The following is a 19,685-nucleotide window of genomic DNA, read 5'->3' as shown; positions in this document are numbered from 1 at the left end:
GGTCCCCTGGCACTATGCGGGTGTGAAAAGTGAGGGACCATATATGGTCCCGTGGCACCAAGAGGGTTAAGTTACAGTCAATGCACTACATAATGGAACAGTTTTCACTATCCCACTATTGTTCCAGGAGATGAGATCATCCTGGGCTTTCACTTCTTGATGAGAAATAGTGCAGAATTTTAGGACATGATTTTAAGGCTTTCAGGTAAACCAGTTAATGTATGTCACATCATGATACCCTAGCAAACGTTACTATCACCCCATCGGTACCTAGGACACCTTGTTACATGGAGCAAAGTTTACAAACCTACATCTCCTAACCAACTCCAGAAATGGCCAACGATATATCACCACAAATTCTTCATTCACCGGGGAAATAAACCAGTCAGTTGCAACCACGGACCACCACATCATGGTAAAAATGGGTCAAATTGTTGGGAAAGCATCAGAGCTGGTTTTTAGGGAAGTCACTCTTAAGGAAGGAGATGACATGAACAAACAAGACATCGATCTAGGGACAGAAGAACCATCTCAAATAGGTCAGGATACACATGAAAACTTACCAGAGCATCTCAGGGACCTCTATTTACATTCATGCAAGCATTTGCCACAGGACGACCAGTCACAATTAATGAAGATTTTGAGGCTGTCGTCACAAGGGATGATCTGGATTTTGGGGGAGTTTACCGCATTTGACCACAGGATTGACACAGCAGATGCTAAACCTGTCAGACAATGTATGACACTGGGATTTGAAAATGAGGAAGAGGTACACTTGGAAAAATTAATGGAAGCCAATGTTATTCAGCCTTCTATGTCAGAATGGGCTTCAGCTCCAGTTTTCATTCCCAAGTCTGATCGTGGGTTGCGTTGGTGCAGTGATAACCGATGTCTGAATGATGTTATGGTCAAAGACGTATTCCCTCTGCCTCTTATTGAATATGGCATTGACACGCTAGCAGGCAGCGATTGGTTCTCCAAACTTGATATTGGCAAGACATCATTCATGACAAAGTATGGATTGTTTGAGCATGTCGTGATGGGCTTTGGTCTCTTGAGTGCCCCAGCCACTTTTTCTAGAGTTATGGCAGTAGTCATTTGTGGATTGACCTGGGACATCGTACTTGCCTTTCTGGATGATGCAGTGGTTAATGGGACAAGTATATCCTCACATTTCATCAATTTGAGGAGAGTATTAGAGTGATTCCGGAAATTCAATCTGAAGCTCAAACCTGGTAAATGTGAGCTGTTTCAGAAGAAGGTAGAATTTTTAGGCAGAATGGTCAGCAAGGATTGGCTAGAAGTAAACCCAGGAAGCCTGGAATGTATTCATAACTGGCCGGACCTCAACTGCACAAAGGAAGTTGATACAAGTGCAAGACAGGCAAGAGAGAGTAAGTAGTTATGGCAGTTTTAGTCTCACTTCAAACAGATAAGGTACTTTACCACACGCAAGGAGCTACTTGCAATTATATGGTTTACCTGACACCATTATTTGTTGGGTAGGCCTTTCACAGAAAGAACAGACCACAGCAGTCTCAGTCTAGGGTTCAGATCACCAGAGGGACGGTCGGGTAGCCCAGTGGTTAAAGCGTTTGCTCATCATGCCAAAGACCCGGTTCGATACAATGTGTGTGAGACCATTTCTGGTCTCCTGCCATGATATTGCTGACATATTGCTAAAAGCCATATTCACTCACACAGATCACCAGGATTCAGTCAGAAGGATATGACGGTATCCCATAGACCTGGGACCAAGCACCTCAATGCAGATGGACATTTGCCCTTATTATCAGGAAGCAGTTGATCCCGTCTGTAAAGTGACCCCACCTTTAAGGCAACTCCCCCTGTACAAGCCTTATAAATCTATGCTAATTTATATACCCCTTTTATAAAGCGAAACCGGAATGGAGCACATCAGCAGCACATACACAATTTATAAAAACGTGTTTGTCTTCTACAGAAAAAAATTACATCATATCCCTTCCACGGATTCACTGACACGAACAGATCATAACAATTAAACTTTCGATGCAATTTTGAAATTTGAGATATAACATCACCAGACATGATGATTTACTGATTGTATTTCCTTTCTACTAGGTATTGTTTTATGGGCAGACATTAAGTTTACCCTGTATATTGTCTCCTAAACTAGGCCGGAAGCAGCCATCAGTGGTACACACGTCTTCTCGGAATCTACGTGTGATTTGGTGAAAAATTTGCCAAATAATATAACTTCAAAGAATTTTGATACAATAATTGAAGAATTGTATCTGAAACTATTTTTTTATCAGGAATAGTTTATTCCAATATCATGTAATTTCAGTTGCAGATTTACTATATATATATATATATATATATATATATATATATATATATATATGAAATAAATTAATAATTATAACCAGACCGTGTAATTACATGATTAATTTGCGTACTTCAGTTCGGATAAGTTGACATGGCATTTCCGGTGTTACGTTCTCACAGTAAGATATCTTTGTGTTGGTAAAAAAGCTCTTCAACCCCCATTGAAAGCCCCCCTAATTCTAGGAACGAAAAACTCACCTTATACACAGCGACATACGGTACTCAGGACTCCCAACAACAAGCTGTTTCTTGTTCCACAACCCCTCCAGAAATAAGTGTTGAAGCATGTCCATGACATTCCAGCAGGAGGCCATATGGGAATCTCAAAGGCAATTCGAGAGAGACTAAAGCCCTGTTTATACGGCGGCATTTGCACACATGTGTATTTTTTGCATATGTGCAAATTTGCTTATGTGAGCAAATTTGACCGTATGGACGCATTTACTCATGTGCAGATTTTACTCATATGAGTAAATTTGCACCTAGTTGGGACTAGGTGCAAATTTGCTACAACCTGTGAGTATATGCAGTTTAGATATACAAATTAGCAACGCTTAATCCTCATTGGTCAGAATGATACCAGTTGATGTCCAGACTTCAAACAGACAAGACCGTCAAAAATGGCTAGCAGAAAAAGAACAAATGAGGGCCAAAAATGTGGATCTGCATGGAGCGACGATGAAACGAGATGTCTTTTAGGATTAAGGGAAGAGAATTGTTTTGAAGAACAACTTAATCCCTAAGGGTCTTTGCACAATGGACAGGTTCATCACCTCCATCCTGTATGCCCACTTATTCATCATCTGCGTCATCATTTGTGTCTTAATTCCACTCATCCCTGAAGGTTTCATTGACACTCTCACATGTTATGCAAGACATTGCAACAGCCTATCACCGTGAAAGCAAACTCCACATCAATGTCCAATCGCTTTTGTAAGCATCTCCACCGTCCCTTCAAACGACTGAAGGCATTCTCTATCGTCATCCTTGCCCTGCTGAGGCGATAGTTGAATGTGGCTTGAGCAGGAGTTAGATTGGCTCTGTTGGAGAAAGGCTTTAAAAGCCAAATCTTTAATGGGTAGGCCGCATCACCAAGTAGTACCACTGGCATATTGGAAGCACCAACCTTCTTGTTCCATGTGGGGAAAAGAATGCCATTATCACCTTGAATGCAAATATCGGAATTGGCAAATTGCTACCTTCTTTAGGACACCCAATGGTTCTTCAACAGTGTCTTGGGAAGGAGAGCATTCACCTTCAAGTCTTCTGCAAATGAAATCCAATGTTTCCTTTCTCATTCTGAAGTTTTCTAGCCAGTCTGTCTCTTCAAAGTGCTGCAGAACAACCATTCCAGGAAACATTCTAGTCTGATCTTTTCCATAGCTATGACAGAAATGGATGGTTTTGACAATTTACTCCAAATCTGCTTATTGGACTTATACTTCGTATGAATGCACAGCAAATATATTTTTTCTCACGCGTGTAAATTTGCATATGTGTGCAAATTTGCATATATGCAATTTTTCGCCACATAAACAGAGTATTAGGTCACGATATTATTGGTACCGATACCCTCAAGAGGCACAAGAGTACTTCCCCAAATGTGATTTAGGTTCTAGCAGTCATCATTTTACCGATCCAACACTGAGGCACAGTCTTGTAAAATATTGGACAAAACTGAGATCCAAGAGTTATAAGTTTATTACTTCTGCGCACGCCAGTGTGCATGGATGTATTTGGTAAAAGGCTACAACAAAATAAAACAAAACAAAGGAATTACCCCTTATGCAATAAGGAAAACACACATGTACGTGGGTACTTATACTACCGTGTGGTGGACTTCATATAAATCCGAATCATCCTAGCATAGTATTAATACTGAAAGAAGCATCAGAGCAATCATTATGCTTCAGTGAACATCTATAAAAACTATGTGTTGATTTGTAAGTGTGCATCATAAAATTTACACGTGGTTTCTGACGCTACATGACACTAGAATTTTCACATACGGAATAAACACAAAATATAACATAAGGTGCATCAAAAACATATCTAAAAGATTCTTAACGATATAATTAATAAACTTACACTATGGATGGCTGAAGTTCGACTTGATATAGCATGCAATGCTAAAAACAATGTGGGGAACCCACGGGACCAATGTCGCTGTTGCGACTGACGAACGTTCTAAAACTAGCACTTTGGGTCCTAAGCGAAGCGCATGTTTGAGAACCACTAAATAAAAAATCACTGTTACTTGTAACGGCACAACCGCACTCAGCTATATTCCATCTATATGACAGTGGTTCCAAACATGTGAGAAATGTAGTAAGAACAAGTAACCCTCTGAACATTATAGGGCTAAAATGACCAATTTCCATGCAAGCGCGCCAATAGAAAGCATGCACATGGATTTTATTGGTCCATTGCTCTTAACCAAAAAATGGAATCAGTACATATTGATGATTCACTTTCCAATTCACGAAGTGGGTTGAGTTCATCCCGCTTCCAGATAAAAATGCAGAAGTGACCTCTATCAGTGAGTTTTTCTCTTGATTTGGCTTTAGTCAATATGTTCCTTGCTACACATTCACAAAACCTACAACACCATACCATCTGTCTTCTAATGGACAGGTGGAACAGTATAACATGACATTACTCCAGATGATACGCTGTCATGTTGGAAAGTCACAAGCAGGATGGGATGAGTACCTAGCACAGCTAGCAGGGGCAATACAATCATCTGTAAACCCACAGACAGGATATTCAGCCAACAATGTGATGCTAGGAAGAGAGGTGAATGTACCAGCTGATCTAATGTTTGGATCCCCAATTAAACATTGCGCAATCCAGGAGGCATGTGAGATGGCCAGGTCTAATCTCCGAACAGCATTACAAAGAATGAAGAGGGATTATGACTTGAAAACCAATGAAAGTACATACACCAGGGAAATTTTGTGTATGTCATGGACATCGCCGTGAAGGTAGGGAAGTGCAAAAAGTTGCATCCCACATGGAAGGACCCCTTTCTAATTGTCAAGAAGTGAACACCCACCCTGTTTATCATCTGATACAGTAACCACGATTCTACTGTCCACCATGACCGCCTCTGTGGAAAATTCCGGCATGGGTGTTGAGGACAAAGGCCAGGTTTGATTCTAAAAAGGGGATGACACAGGATTCACAAGCGGAATACCAGTCGGATGTCAGCCAAAAAGAGACTGCCATCTTATACTATAACTGCATGATCGCTTGGGACGGTTGTGATGAATGGTATCATGGTCTCCCCATGCACATACCTAAATGATGGAGGGGTTAATATATAGTTTCCCACTCTTACAGGCACCTGTAGACAAAAAAAAACAAAAAACCACAACCAAACAACGACATCATGGAGAACTACCAGTCACGTTTCATCCGGAGATGCGATTGCTCAGGACGCTCTGTGCACTCACGTTTGCACTCAAGGCATCCTCGACATAGTGTGGGCACAGTCCAAGAAGAGGTAGATCCCAACGATGAATTTCGGATAACACTTTCAGAACTACACATGCACCAGAAGCCACAGGGGATCCTCATAGAAGAAAAGCCTGTACAAGAGTATCTGTCACCTCCTTGTACAGGTTTGGGTTGATGATCAAGACCTCATTAGCCCAAACTAACCCTGGAAATCCCATCAGGTACAGCAAGCCAGTGTTGACACAACACAACCATGGCCAAATCACATCTTTTTCCCTGTCAGCACAGGGCTCGCCTTGCTTCGAGGTGGGATGTTCCAGACAGACAAAGCATCCCAGGCAACACCTGATGAGCCATGTGCCCCAATGTTTTTGATGAGGGACAGACCCCTGAGGACCTTGTATATCACCTAAATGGATCTGATCTATTAGAGGAATATCCTGTTTCCCCAAGCTGTCTTACCCGGATGAGAGAGTTCTTTCCCAACAAGTTCACCATGCATCCTTCAGCTGAGGTTGGTCCTAAGGAAGCCTTCTCCTGTTACGGAATGAGTTTTGGACGTCCTCGCCTTGCAAGAGGGTGCCTCAGACTTCAATGGCCAGTCCCTTGCGGATCCTATCCTCATGCCGTTGACTCCCACTGCCATCTGGATCAAGCCAGGACCCCAGCAACATCCAGATTGGCCATTTCACCTGGTTAGTGTGGTGTCTGTGCATTGTGACCCGACCACATATCCAAAGGTCACAGTGCAGGGGATACAAGGATTCACCACGCTATGGGCCTGCATCCTAAGAAGGCAGACAAATTAAACCAGGGAATCAAGGAGCAGATAGGCTACCTCCAGAAACAACCTCAAGTCGTTGCCTTTAGCCTATTGACCAGTCAACCCCTCCAGCTCCAAGGATCTCTGGGACAACAGTGGAATCTGTACTCACCACCACCACAGCCAACAGCCAAGCTCTGTACCACTTCTAGTAAGTGATAAGAATGACACCCGGGTCTACTCCTGGGAGTCATGATCTAAAGGAGATTTACTCACTAGGCCATATTGTTGCAGCACAGGCGATTATTAACCAGTACCATATTTTCTTGAGTATAGTGCTCACCCAAGTATAATGCATCAACATCAATACTCATTATGGCGTGTATAATGTGCACCCCCTTCTACACAGCTATGTTTTTTTATAAAAAAGAGTACACTATGAAATTACAGTAGTTTTTCCTCCCTTCTATGAAATAATAATTTGGTGGGGTAGGGGGGCGAGGGATTGTTACCTGCAGCTTCTAGGTGAGTACACCTTTCTACCTTTGATGATAATCCTTAGAGGAACTACATATCATCGCAGTTAAGTAAACTGGAGGACAGGAAGTGACGTCACATTCTGAGGAGAAATAAGACTGGGAGTGATGTCATAAGCGGAAGTGACGTCATAAAGAACGTAATAGGGGCCAGAAATGATGTCAAAGGAAAAAAAATTACTTCATTTAGACCGGAAGTGACATCATTGATGACATCATAGAAACCAGAAGTGATGTCATAAACAGGAAATGATGTCAATTAGACCGGAAATGGTGTAAGATATCAGTAGAAAGCACAAGGATTATAGGATATTACTGTCAGCTATACAGGGAGTGTACTGGAGGCAGAACCCACCTTTTGCTCTGGTATAGTCTGGCAATGATGTAATAGAGGTAGGGTATTTGCAAGAATTATCGAACAATAGTGATCATTGTTTATAATTCTAGGAATACTTCCTTTGTTACATCAGAACTGATTCTAACCTCCCCAACCATCTGTCTCTGGTAGACTGATATTTGGAAAGAAGTTAAGTTTTCTGCCTCAAGCACAAAGGAGGTGTGAGCTACTAGTGCTGAAGGGTAGATAGATGGCGCTGTATAGTTGACAGTAAAGATGATCCCAGTTGAAAATCTGAAAGTTTTAGTATGGTGTGATTGCAGCAAAAATTCAGGATGTAATAGAGGTACTGTTCTTAGAATTATAAACATTGATAACTTTTGTTCGATTTAGTTTTAGACATTAAGCATTATTACAAAACTCATGTTCATATTAAATGCCCATGATACAACCATGGGATAAAGGCGTAGCATGAGATAGAAGTTTTAGAATTTGTAAATCTTACTTTAAATTGTATGTTTAGATATTTATCCTGTCACACGTGCTATGTGCCCCACTCATTTACCCACCTGAACTAGAAATAAAGGAGACCAGTGAGTCCATCTCATCTGTATCATGTTTAGATCTATGCATTAAGATTCAGAGTGACAAAACACTCTCCACAAGACTATGACAAGAGGTAGGACAACAATTTTCGAATTGTCTACTTTACCTTTGTCAAGCAATATTCCAGCAGCTCCTGTCCTTGGTGTCTACATTTCACAATTTTGAGGAACAATCGAGCATGCTCTTTCTAATAAGATTTCAAAGAGTGTCATACGACTCTTGCTTGGAAGTTATTTGATCAAGGTTTGAACAACCAATTGCAAGGCCTCTGTAAAGCTCTTAGAACTTTTTATTGTAGACATGTGGAGGACATTTCCAATTTTATGCATCAGTGACAAGAATGTTGTCTAATGCAATTCCCAAATTTGACTTGTACCAAATGCTCTAGTGTTTTTTCAGGTGAACAATTGACTCACCTGTCCTCATATCATCACTATTTGATAGTAATTCATAAACACATGCTCATGATATAGTAGGAAACGTTACAATTGACTCTTTTTTTTGCAGGGATGTCTTATGAATACAGAAAGGGTTTTGATGCTTTTGTTTTTAGGTCTTTAGGGTCAATACAGATTCTTATTGTCCCTTTGCGGACTGAGACAACCATTGAACCAACCCATTCTGTTGGTTGCTCTACTCATATGATATACATTCCTCTCCATTCCTGCAGTTTGTCAATTATTCTTCCCTTCAACGCTGCCGGTTGTCTTTTAGGTGAGTGGATTATCCCTTTTGTATCTGTGTCAATATATACCAAGAGATACTGCTTCTTCCAGGAGGAGGGTACCTATTAAAAGGCAAAAGGCAAAATAACGCAAGCTAGATTACAATCTATCAGATCTTGCCTCGGGTGGATGTTTTGCATGGGAATCCTGACATTGCTGCAAGACCTTACTTACAGAGGAAGGAATGTACGACCTGTGCAGATGTAGATGAATTCCACACACCCCTCAATCTGGATTGATTAACACAACCTCTAACCAGAGACTATATATTAGGGGACTGGCCTCTGGTCTAGTTAGAGACCTATCACTGCTGTGTGACACCAAACGGCCCATTGAGTTATGTTAGTTGTCTTGATTTTAATAAAGGACATTTATAACGTATAAGTAACAATATGTATACCTTGACATTCTTGTGAATTAACAAACGGAAACACCGTACCACATCCCATTGTTCTATCATACAAAAGAAAATGCGGGAAATTCATAATTTATTCATTTTCCAGTACAAATTACTCCATTGAATATGAAACAAAGTCCTTAGTTACTGAGTCAATCGGAAGATTTATTAAGTTTCTTTGTAGTGGCATAATTGTTTTCATTATTTATTTGGGTGTTTTGTAAATGATGTCTATCAGAAATAAGTACCTCATTACTCTTTGTTGACCACACTTTATTACCCAACGTCCTGAGGTACATGTTCTAAACCTCATTCATTACTGTTTACATTAGTTTTGGCAAAGTTAACTGATTGTCAAATCACGCCATTTCACTGTTATTTACAGCAACAACAGTCACAATACAGCCATTGACTCTTTGAAACTAGCATTGGTTGACAGAGAATGGATACATATGTCATAACTGGCATATTTTGACTTCTTAAAAGTCATATTTGTTGTAGTTTGACGATTGCATGGCAACATATTCTTTTCATGAACAAATTAGCAAAAACTCGGAAAGGCTTTAACAGTGACCCATCAAACTGTTTCCTACATAAACAATTCCGGGGGTGTATAGCAAAGTGCTACGCTTATCATTATTATTAATAATTTATATTATTAATTTACAAGGCTGCAACTAAAGTAACCTGATATTGGAATATACCATTGCTCGAAAAATAATAGTTTCAGATACAATTTCTTCAAATCATTGCATCAAAATATCTTCAAGTTACATTATTAGTATTTTTTAACCGAGTCACTGCTAGATCCGAGAGAAAATGTGTGTACAGCAGATTGCTATTTCTGGCTTAGTTTATGAGACAAATACACACGATAATGTTACGGGTAATCTCTGCATAGACACAATGCCTAGCAGAACAGGACATGTAATTGAAATGGTAAATCATCATGTCTTGTGACGTTTTATCCCAATTTCACATTTTCCTTGACCAATTTTTTTACCATAATACTTGTAATATCACTGTAATATCAACATGTGTGTGCTTGAGGGGAAGCGAAGGGAATTAACTGTTAACTAGACTATGGAAGTCCCTAGATAAGGGCATCTACACGTGTTGTTCATCTTGACCACTGCAGGGGGGAAAAGCAGCCGAGGCCTGTCCCTTGGTATATGGTCTCTGCATCAGACTGCTGCCTAAACTATCTCATTGGAATGGCAGGTATTCCTCTCGTATATTACCCCCTCCAGAACATCATCTCTAAATGGACGCCTTGGATGCCACTTGGTGGTATTTGGTCACATCAAGACTGATCACATATATTACATCTTTTCATTTGCTCTGTGACACTTATACGACAAGACCAAATCTTGGTAATTTCCTTTTACTCATGAAAAGTTATTTCTATCACCAAGAGAAGTAGAATCAATAATCTTTTGACCTCGTAGGTTAAAGCCTCCTCACAGTACAATCACCCTTCTCATGTCCATTTTTGTATATTAACCTTAAACTTAAACTTAAATTTCAAAAACAATACATTAAGTTTATTCTAAAATCTTTTCCCAAAATACCATGGTTATAATAGTATGGCATTTATGATTCCATTCTCAGTCAACTGAAGTTCATTTCAGGGCTTTAATAACAGTTATCTGACCGTGGTTCCTGTAAATCACGGTGAGTTGTGCGATCTACCGATCACTTCACACACGATTTTGCCAAAATAAATGTAAACAATATTGAATGAAATTTTTATTTATTTTTTTATTAAATTAGGTTACAAACATAAGTCCCAACAAACAGTGAACACTTTTTGTAACCAGACAGTGTAATTACCTGATAAATTTGCTTACTTCAGTTTGGATTTGTTGACATAGTATTTCCGTGAATTATACACAATGAAAACTTTTTTTTTCTAGTTCTAGTATAAAACCATAAGACCATTCAAATGTGGTCATGTCATCACATGACCTCTTTATCCCCCATATTATGTGGTTTGACTTTGACTCTGTTCATTGTGGTATGTTTGTCTGGACATTATCTCTGATCTTTCTTGAAACTGACCATTGTCAAGCAATTGTTTAAGGATCTATACCACAACGTCGCCTTTACAGTATTAAAGAAGTTATTATCCATAAATTGTGTCTACTTAGTCATCCGTCAACTTCTAAGTAATGCCTATCAAACAGTTCAGTAGTGGCATGTTTTTGCTGTTCACATACAGTATGATTGTGATGGCATGCAAATGAAAACCCAACGTTTTTATAGCCCAACAAGTGATGTTGCATGTGCATGTCATGTTTATGTGTTTCGGCGCCAGGATCTATCATGGTTGTGTTTTTGCAATTTGTCCATCTTTTCACCAAATTTCTGCAGTACCTCATTCTTCCCATACAAGCCAATACCAATCCATGAAGAAATGACCAGTTCATTTTTATCCCCCGCCGCGCGAAAGCGCGAAGCGGGGGATATAGTATTCACGACCGTCCGTACGTCCGTCCGTACGTCCCACCTGTTTGTTGCCGCGATATCTCAAGAACTAAACACTGGATTGTTTTCATATTTGGAACTATGGTGTATATACAGACTCCGCAGACACCAGTCGGTTTTGGTGACCTTGACCCCATTTTCAAGGTCACAGCAGGTAAATCTGCTTTTGGAGTTGGAAAACAGTGTTGCCGCGATATCTCAAGAAGTAATCGCTGGATTGTCTTCATATTTGGTACTATGGTGTATATACAGGCGGGGGACATTTCGTCACTTCTGTGACAAATACTTGTTTATATTAATTTTGTATGGATGTCGGCAGCATTCTGTCACATGTTTACGATTTCACTACTTTTGCGTTTCTTTTTTTGCAGACTACAGTGTTAGTTATGTAGGATATTTTGTCAATAAAAACTTTAATATTTCATGATTTATGTTTGTCTAAATGTGTAGACTCATCAAAATGAAACAGATGAAAAACACATGAATGGAATATAGGATGTGAGGATGATACAGAGTTACTCAGCTGGTCAAAAGGAACCCTGGATAGGAGAGTGACTGGCATATTTGTATTGTAATCTAAGCTTTCATAAACACAGGCTTCTAAATTCACTTTTACAGTAATTAAAGAAGTTATGAACTTGTGTTGTCCAGTTTCCTTGCATTGTTGGCTTCACTGTGCTGAGCTCTATTGTTTTGGATTAAGATATGAATCAGAAATGTGACGTCACACTCAAATTATTTCATGCATGATTTAAAAGCACACAGAACAGTCGATGTACTGTCCCTTTAAAGGTGTTAAAATGGGCTGTCTCAGTTCTAAAGGTTTTGTTTTTACTTACAGGTTTGCAGCAGCTGAAGTAGATGCTACAACAGCTATCTCCCTTGACCCCCTGTACGTTAAAGCTTACATGCGTCGGGCATCAGCCATGGTGGGACTAACCAAGTTTGAATTAGCAAGGGCTGACTATGAGAGAATTCTTAACCTTGAACCACAGAACAAACTTGCAAAAGCTGAACTGGAGAAAACTGAAAAGGTACACATACTGCACATACTGCATTGAACTTGTTTTGCTCAATGGTCAACATTTCTGTTTTTTTCTGTATGCTGCGCAGTTTCTTACATTAGATTAGAAATTGGCTGGATGGAGGAGAAAAAAAGCTTTGCAACCCAGGTCAATAATTAAAAAATGTGTTACGGATTTATGGGGCCAAATCATCGTGCAAAGTCAAAAACTACATTGTATCACTTGAGATAGCAAACTTGGTCAGTGAAAATGTGAAATTTGCATTAAAACATCTCTAGACATGATGATGTACAATTTCACTTGATTTTACTGTATCAGTGATGGAAATTAATGCTCACCCATAGGCTGGAGGCTTGTAGAAATTACCTCAGGCTAATAAACTTATGATTCTATGAGCCTGTTTATGACACATGCTGTAAATTATTTATCGTCTTCCTCAATTCCTCTCTATGCTAGAGATTTGGCACCATTCGTGTTTTTTCGTTATGAATATTGATTTTTCGTTTGTTATGTGCAGTCAAAAGCTACATCATATCCCCGCTGGTGAAGAAATAGTTGATATCAAACTTGTTTTTTAAAAAAGGGGATATTTATGATAAAACATCACTAGACATGATTATTTACCATTTAAATTGTTATTTCCTGTTCTGTTAGGCATTTTGTTATATGCAGAGATTAAGATTACTGTGTGTATTTTCCCGTAACTATGCCGTAAATAGCTATCATCTGTACACACATTTTCTCCCCGATCATCCAGTGATTCATTTAATAAATGCTCAATAATTTAACTTAAAAGAATTGTGATGCAATGGTCAGGAGAATTGGTTTCTGAAACTATTATCATTCTTACAAATCCTCAACCTCCTTGACATCATTGCCATAAATAATGTCATCTGGCTGCAATCACATTGCAACTAAATTTCCAAATTCTCAACAGAAGTCCTCTTTACTGTCAACTATACATAGCTAGTTGTTCCCAGATTGAACCAAGTGTTGTGCACTTACCTGCATAAAGGCAAGAAAATCCTCACTCTGTTTTTTGTGTATGCATGTGCTTGAGTAAACATCTACTTGCTAGTTGTCACATTTTCTCTAGTACCTGGTTGTGAGGTCACACTGTTTCTAGTTATTTTTCATTTAATCTGGTAGTATTAAGTCTTTGAAAGGCATTTAGAAGTGATACACATAAGGAAGAGAATATATGGATGTCAACTTCTTTATATTTTTTACTTATCCTGCATGACTCCTAAATGCATATTACAGCTTGTTCTTGAGCTCCCCAACATAGACTTATTCGCCACCAGCCAGAACTACCAGATCTCAACCTACATATCTCCGGTCCATGATCCACTGGCTTGGGCAGTCGACGCTTTCAGTGTCCCCTGGGAAGGACTAAAAGCATACGCTTTTCCACCACCTATACTCCTTCCCAAAGTCGTCCAGAAGATCAGATCGACACAGAACCTCGATCTGACTTTGGTTGCGCCCTGGTGGCCAGCGAGTGCTTGGTTCGTTGACCTCAGAGAGCTGTCCGACATCAACCCACTGCCACTTCCAGATTGGCCAAATCTGCTGATCCACCCTCACAGCAGGCAGCCACACCCAGGACCAGACAAGCTATGTCTTCCCTTCTGATCCATTTACAGGGAGCACTGAACGTCAAAGGCTACTGGGCCAGAGCAGCTTGGGTCATCACGATAGCACATCGCCCAACTACCAGGAACCTCTATGATGACTGGTGGCAATCCTTCAAGAGCTTTTGCAGGGGCATGCAACAAGACCCCACATCTGCATCGCCTCAATTCCTGTCCTAGTTCATGCCCCATCTGCGTCACAAGTGTAAGCTCAAGGGCAGTACCAGCATGACCTACCTTGTGGCGCTCAACTCCGTCCTGGCACTTCCCGGAAGATCAGCGCATGACGTAAATCCCGGAACTACAAGCTCTGCTACGCTCATTCAGGCTGGCTTGAATGTCATTCACACCTCGCTGAGAGACTCACCCTTCGAGCCACTCGACGTCATCCTACAATCTGATGAAAAAATGGTCTTCCTACTGGCGCTTGCCACAGCAGCCCGTGTCAGTGAGCTACACGCCTTCCACGTCTCACTCGTCTGCTTTGAGCATGGAGCACACGGAGCCGTGCATCTTTGACTGTGCTGGGACTCCTTCGCCAAGAATCACTTCCCATGACAGCCAGATAGATTGTTCCTCATTCCTCCCCTAGCTTCGATTGTGGGCGCGGAAGATGAACTAGAGCTCCATCTATATCCGGTTAGAGCGCTCTGTTGCTATATCAGACGATCCAAGGAACACCATAGACAACGACACCGCCTCTACATTCCAGTATAGAGCTGCGACCTCGCAAGCGGAAGGCAGCCGCAACAGGATCGCCCTCTGGCTTCGAGCCTTCATTCTCCAGGTCTACGAGGCCGGGGGATTGGACCCCCAGGCTCCAACAACCCACATGAGACCCGGGCGATCACCTCCACCAATACGCGACACAGCAACTGCTTGCCATCATGGAGAGGTGTTCTGGCGATCAAACACATTCGTCGACAGTCACCATATGCGAGATGTTGCATTGGAGGATGTGCTAGGCACGCACAACTTGGTCTGTTAGTAGTGCCCAACAGGCTCCTCTACTACACGTCACTGACATCGCCTCCAAGTCTGAGCCGGCCTTTCGACCTCCCTTGGCGTAAGCCCTGGACTAGAAGGTTCATGCCCCACTTGCATACGGCTCGGTACTCCAGTCTCGACCTAACTCGAGTTATTTTCAGGCTGCGCTGTACCAGGACACAAGGCATACCCCGCTCTTCCCTTCCATGTAATGGTCATCCAGGCCGACCATGCAGCCGAAGACGGGCTGAGGGAAACGGAGTTTCCCATACAAGGAGTGGTCACCTAATGCCGACCACACAGCCGAGGACGGGCTAAGGGAATTGGAGGTTCCTATACATGGAGTGGTCACCCGAAGCCAACCACACAGCCAAGGATTGGCTAGGGAACAGAGTCCGGAAATAAAAGATGAAAGTCCACATCTGAAGGTATGCCCGCCTCCGGTTCCGTCCTATAAAGATGATTTAAGGAGTAATGCAGGATAAGTAAAAAATCTAGTAAAATCCTAGATATTTTTTATATTTGTATACTTATCCTGCATTACTGTGTCTAAAAGGGTCCCACCCATAGCAGATCTCCCTCCCCACGATGCCTTCCAATGTCCGGACTCTAGAGTAATGTGAGGATCCATGATGTCACTTCCTTTGGTCACGTGGGAGCTGCATGATGGGTTGACCTCTCAGCTATTTGGAACAACTTCTTCAAGCAAAGACCTTCACACATCTTTTCTCTGTCAAGAACAAGCAGTAATACACATTAAGGAGTAATGCAGGATAAGTATACAAATATAAAAAATATCTAGGATGTTACTAGATATCAGAAATATGATTATTGAAATCAATTTGCACTAATATGAAAGGTAAACCACCTTCAATAACGTAATTCAGGAAAGTTCAGAAAGTTTACAAATTTTGTGTTCTCTTTGGTCTTTACCTTGGTATGATTGAAAATATCAGGAAATGTTTAGATAGTAATGTGTAGTTTTCTATGAGGAATACATGTACAAAATATTTCTTCAATTGGCCCTTGTTTAATGAAGCACCGACTGTTTGAAATTGTGTTCCCTCTTTACAACGCCTTATGCTAAAATAATTCAGCAGGCTAAAGGTTAAGGAAATATAATTTCATACTTTAAAGTTTACACTGTTTCTTTCATGCTGATTGGCTGAAGGGGTAGTCACCTGATCTGATATTTGGAGTTCACACACCTGTGAACAGACAGAGAAGTACACATGATGTTATCAATTTTTGTGAAATTGATTGTGTGAACTTTTGCCGGAACTATTTTCTGGGGTTTCCCCTAATTCTCAATTGGTGTTTACGATCAATCCCAAACTAAAACGTGATTCACTGTTGTATTGGAAAAAAAACCTCCAAGATTTGGAGAAACCAAGACACAGCAAATCTAAAATGAAAAACACTAAATTAATAGGCTCTGAAAATGTTCAATGGTAAGACAAATAAAATTAATCTAGCTTTTAAAAGAATAAGACATAAAAAGATAAGGAAAGAAACTTAAATTAAAAAGACAAAAAAACTTACCTACCTGTTTGGTCATCGGGGACGAGAAAATACCCGTAGACGGAATTACTATTCCTGTTTTTGAGTTGTCCGACCTTCTCCGTGCATTCTAGGCCGAGAAGTGGCGGCACATGAGGAAGAATGGGGCACAGTAATGAAGCTGGCATCAGGTCATACTGTAGGTCCATCTTAGGTGACAAGAAACGCCAGCCAAGTAAAGTATTACAGCACACACGACAAATCACAAACTCCAAATATAACACACCCGGACACAAAACACACAAGTTTCAGAGCCCTCAGTTCAATCCCCACCAGTCCATTCCGAATTGGTTTGCGATTATCCAAACACAAGCTACACATTCATAAATCAGTCATATTCCCAATTTGTTAGTGCCATGGGATGGTTCTTGTGTCGGGGTATTTTCGATAACTGTTCCATAAACTTCCTTTTCAACAGCAGTAAGTATAACTTTCATCCTCATGCTCCCATTTGACTCGAAATGCACCTCTTTACAAACTTATGTGATGTCATATATAAATCCACACTTGATGGTTGACCTCGCCTCGGTGCATCGAGTCATGTTTATATCTTTGTTCACTTTCCTGTCACCTATTTTTAAGATTTGATTAATCCCAAATATTGTTTGTCAATGTGTTCAGAGAATAAAATTATGTTGATGTTGACATATTTTCAGATAATGTGGTATATATTCATAGAACCATTTTTCTTTGCGTAACTGAGTATGAGTGGGGAAATATTTGACCGAGAGCCGGCAGATACCGATAAAATAACATTGTTGCAATGTTCTTCCTCTAAACCAGAGAACTTCAAATTTAAGCAAACATTGTTACGATATTATTCAGCAAGACCAATAAACTACAAGCTCGGACGTTCACACAGTTAAACCAGCGCTTTTAAATCGTTCACACTTCAATAAACCCATCCAAACTGACGTTCAATTCTTATATAATACTCTTTTTTTAATATAGGTAATATTAACTTCTAGCATGATAACACAATTTTCTTGTTATTTTTATATTATTCTGCCAATTTTTTAACCAGAGATAGCCAAATAACCACTGGCTCGATTCTTTTCAATTTTTTTATGCATATGTAGACTGTTGAGTATCAGATATCTTAAAAATGCCAAGGCCATAAGTAGTATAGGGAATGACAGTTCTGGCTCACTTCCGCTAGAGCCAGATTTATACAACAGAGGTAATTTTTCATGCAAAAACGATGATGCGATTAAACGATTGTCATGAGAAACTTAATTTTAATGAAAATATTCTCAATTATATTTACTCATACGCATACTATTATTTTGAACAAAGTGATATTCAACATTTTTACTAAGTTCTTCATTCATTTTATTAGGAGACTAGATTGTATACTCTTCTTCGAAATTGGAAAGAAACAATTGATAACCATATTTGGTTGGTTTGATATCACTGATATAATATATACCTTGAGGCAAATCTTGCCATTTGATCATTTTGTCCTGGAGCATAAATGCTTCGATAGCTTTTTCCTTTGTTGGCTTGTAATTCTCCATTATTATATACTTATGTAAGCATTCGTCTCAATGAGATCCAAAGATGTATCCAGGAAACAATCTATTCTTAATCTCCAACCAGTTCTTTGGTTTTGGCATGGAATAATTGACGCGCTTTTTGTCTCCCCTGTTCTATTAACTTTTTTTCTCGTCTTCACTAATACCACTGGTCTTACGAGAATTTGATCGAATCTCCTGCTTCATTGTATTGTATTTGGTTAGTTCTGACAACACTAAACGAAACTCCTCCTCAGATATCTTACAATCAGCCAGTGCTGTTGAAATATGATCCTCAATGATATTCGACTTTGCTTCAGCAAGTTTATGAATATTATCATGTTTTAATGCTTTCTTTTGCAACTTACGAGAAATAAATTTTATCGCTATTCCCGCCAGTCCAGAAACTCCTACTGCTACTTCCATGCCAAGTACGATAGGCGTGGCGATTATAGTTGATAATAAACCAACACCGGCCACACCGAGTCCCATGCTAGCTGTTACAAGCGCGGTGTCAACTCTGTCGAGAGCATTCACAGCTCTGTGATACTTTTAATATAATCCAAGTCTCAATTCCCTCTCCTTCTCTATTTGATGTTTTATGTCGCTTATTTCATGTAAACGAAATCCATCAACAGTATCCATCTTTTCAGATGCTTCATCAAGCCCTGTATATAAACCCATAATGTATATTATTATATCATATAATAGTCTTTAATTGGTCCTGCTTAAATGTCTTGACAGTATACATCAGCCTTATTAAATGTATATTATATGGCATGAATATCTTAGTAAGTGAAATACTTTCACTTTTATTAGCTTGGACTCCCTCAATGGTTGCAACGGGCGATACTCCCATATAAATAATACCACAACGTTGACATCGGTGTTACTTAAACCATTTAATTGATAGACTTGGTAATATCTCGAAGGCATCTTCTGGCGCATCCCCAAACAAGACTTCAATAATAAGTGTAGAAAGATCAGGTAAAGCATTCAAGTTATTCAATACTGTAAATCTTTATATTAACGCAAGGGTGAATTAAAGGCGAAAAATGCGAGTGTTCTTTGCTCGCATTATTTAACATCACATTTATATCAACAATAAGACATTTTGGATAGCAGAAATACCAACTTATACATACGCTGAAAATAAACAACTATGTATTCCACATCACTGTTTATTAAGAAGCACTTGTAACAAGTATATAAACAATGTCAATCAAATACTAATTACAGTCCGTTTGACTCCAAATGAGAACGATGAATTGCAAAATAACTCGAA

At 39.9% G+C, this 19,685-nt stretch overlaps 1 protein-coding gene across 3 annotated transcripts in view; it reads left to right on the top strand.

Moving 5' to 3' along the window:
• Positions 1-19,685, top strand: part of LOC124146385 (RNA polymerase II-associated protein 3-like) — a 399,479-nt gene that overhangs the window by 127,592 nt on the left and 252,202 nt on the right. For all 3 annotated transcript variants that reach the window (XR_006862665.2, XM_048401498.1, XM_046516655.2), the window contains exon 5: positions 12,522-12,714. Coding sequence is in view for 2 of the 3 variants with exons in the window: in XM_048401498.1 (XP_048257455.1) it covers positions 12,522-12,714 (193 nt within the window). In the remaining variant the exon portion in view is untranslated. The remainder of the gene's footprint in view (positions 1-12,521; positions 12,715-19,685) is intronic.

Source organism: Haliotis rufescens, unplaced genomic scaffold, assembly GCF_023055435.1.
Source record: "Haliotis rufescens isolate VD_foot unplaced genomic scaffold, xgHalRufe1.0.p SCAF_22, whole genome shotgun sequence".
In the NCBI taxonomy this organism is placed as follows: domain Eukaryota; kingdom Metazoa; phylum Mollusca; class Gastropoda; order Lepetellida; family Haliotidae; genus Haliotis; species Haliotis rufescens.
Note: the sequence above shows the minus strand (reverse complement) of the source record. Positions and strands in the feature narration are given on the sequence as shown.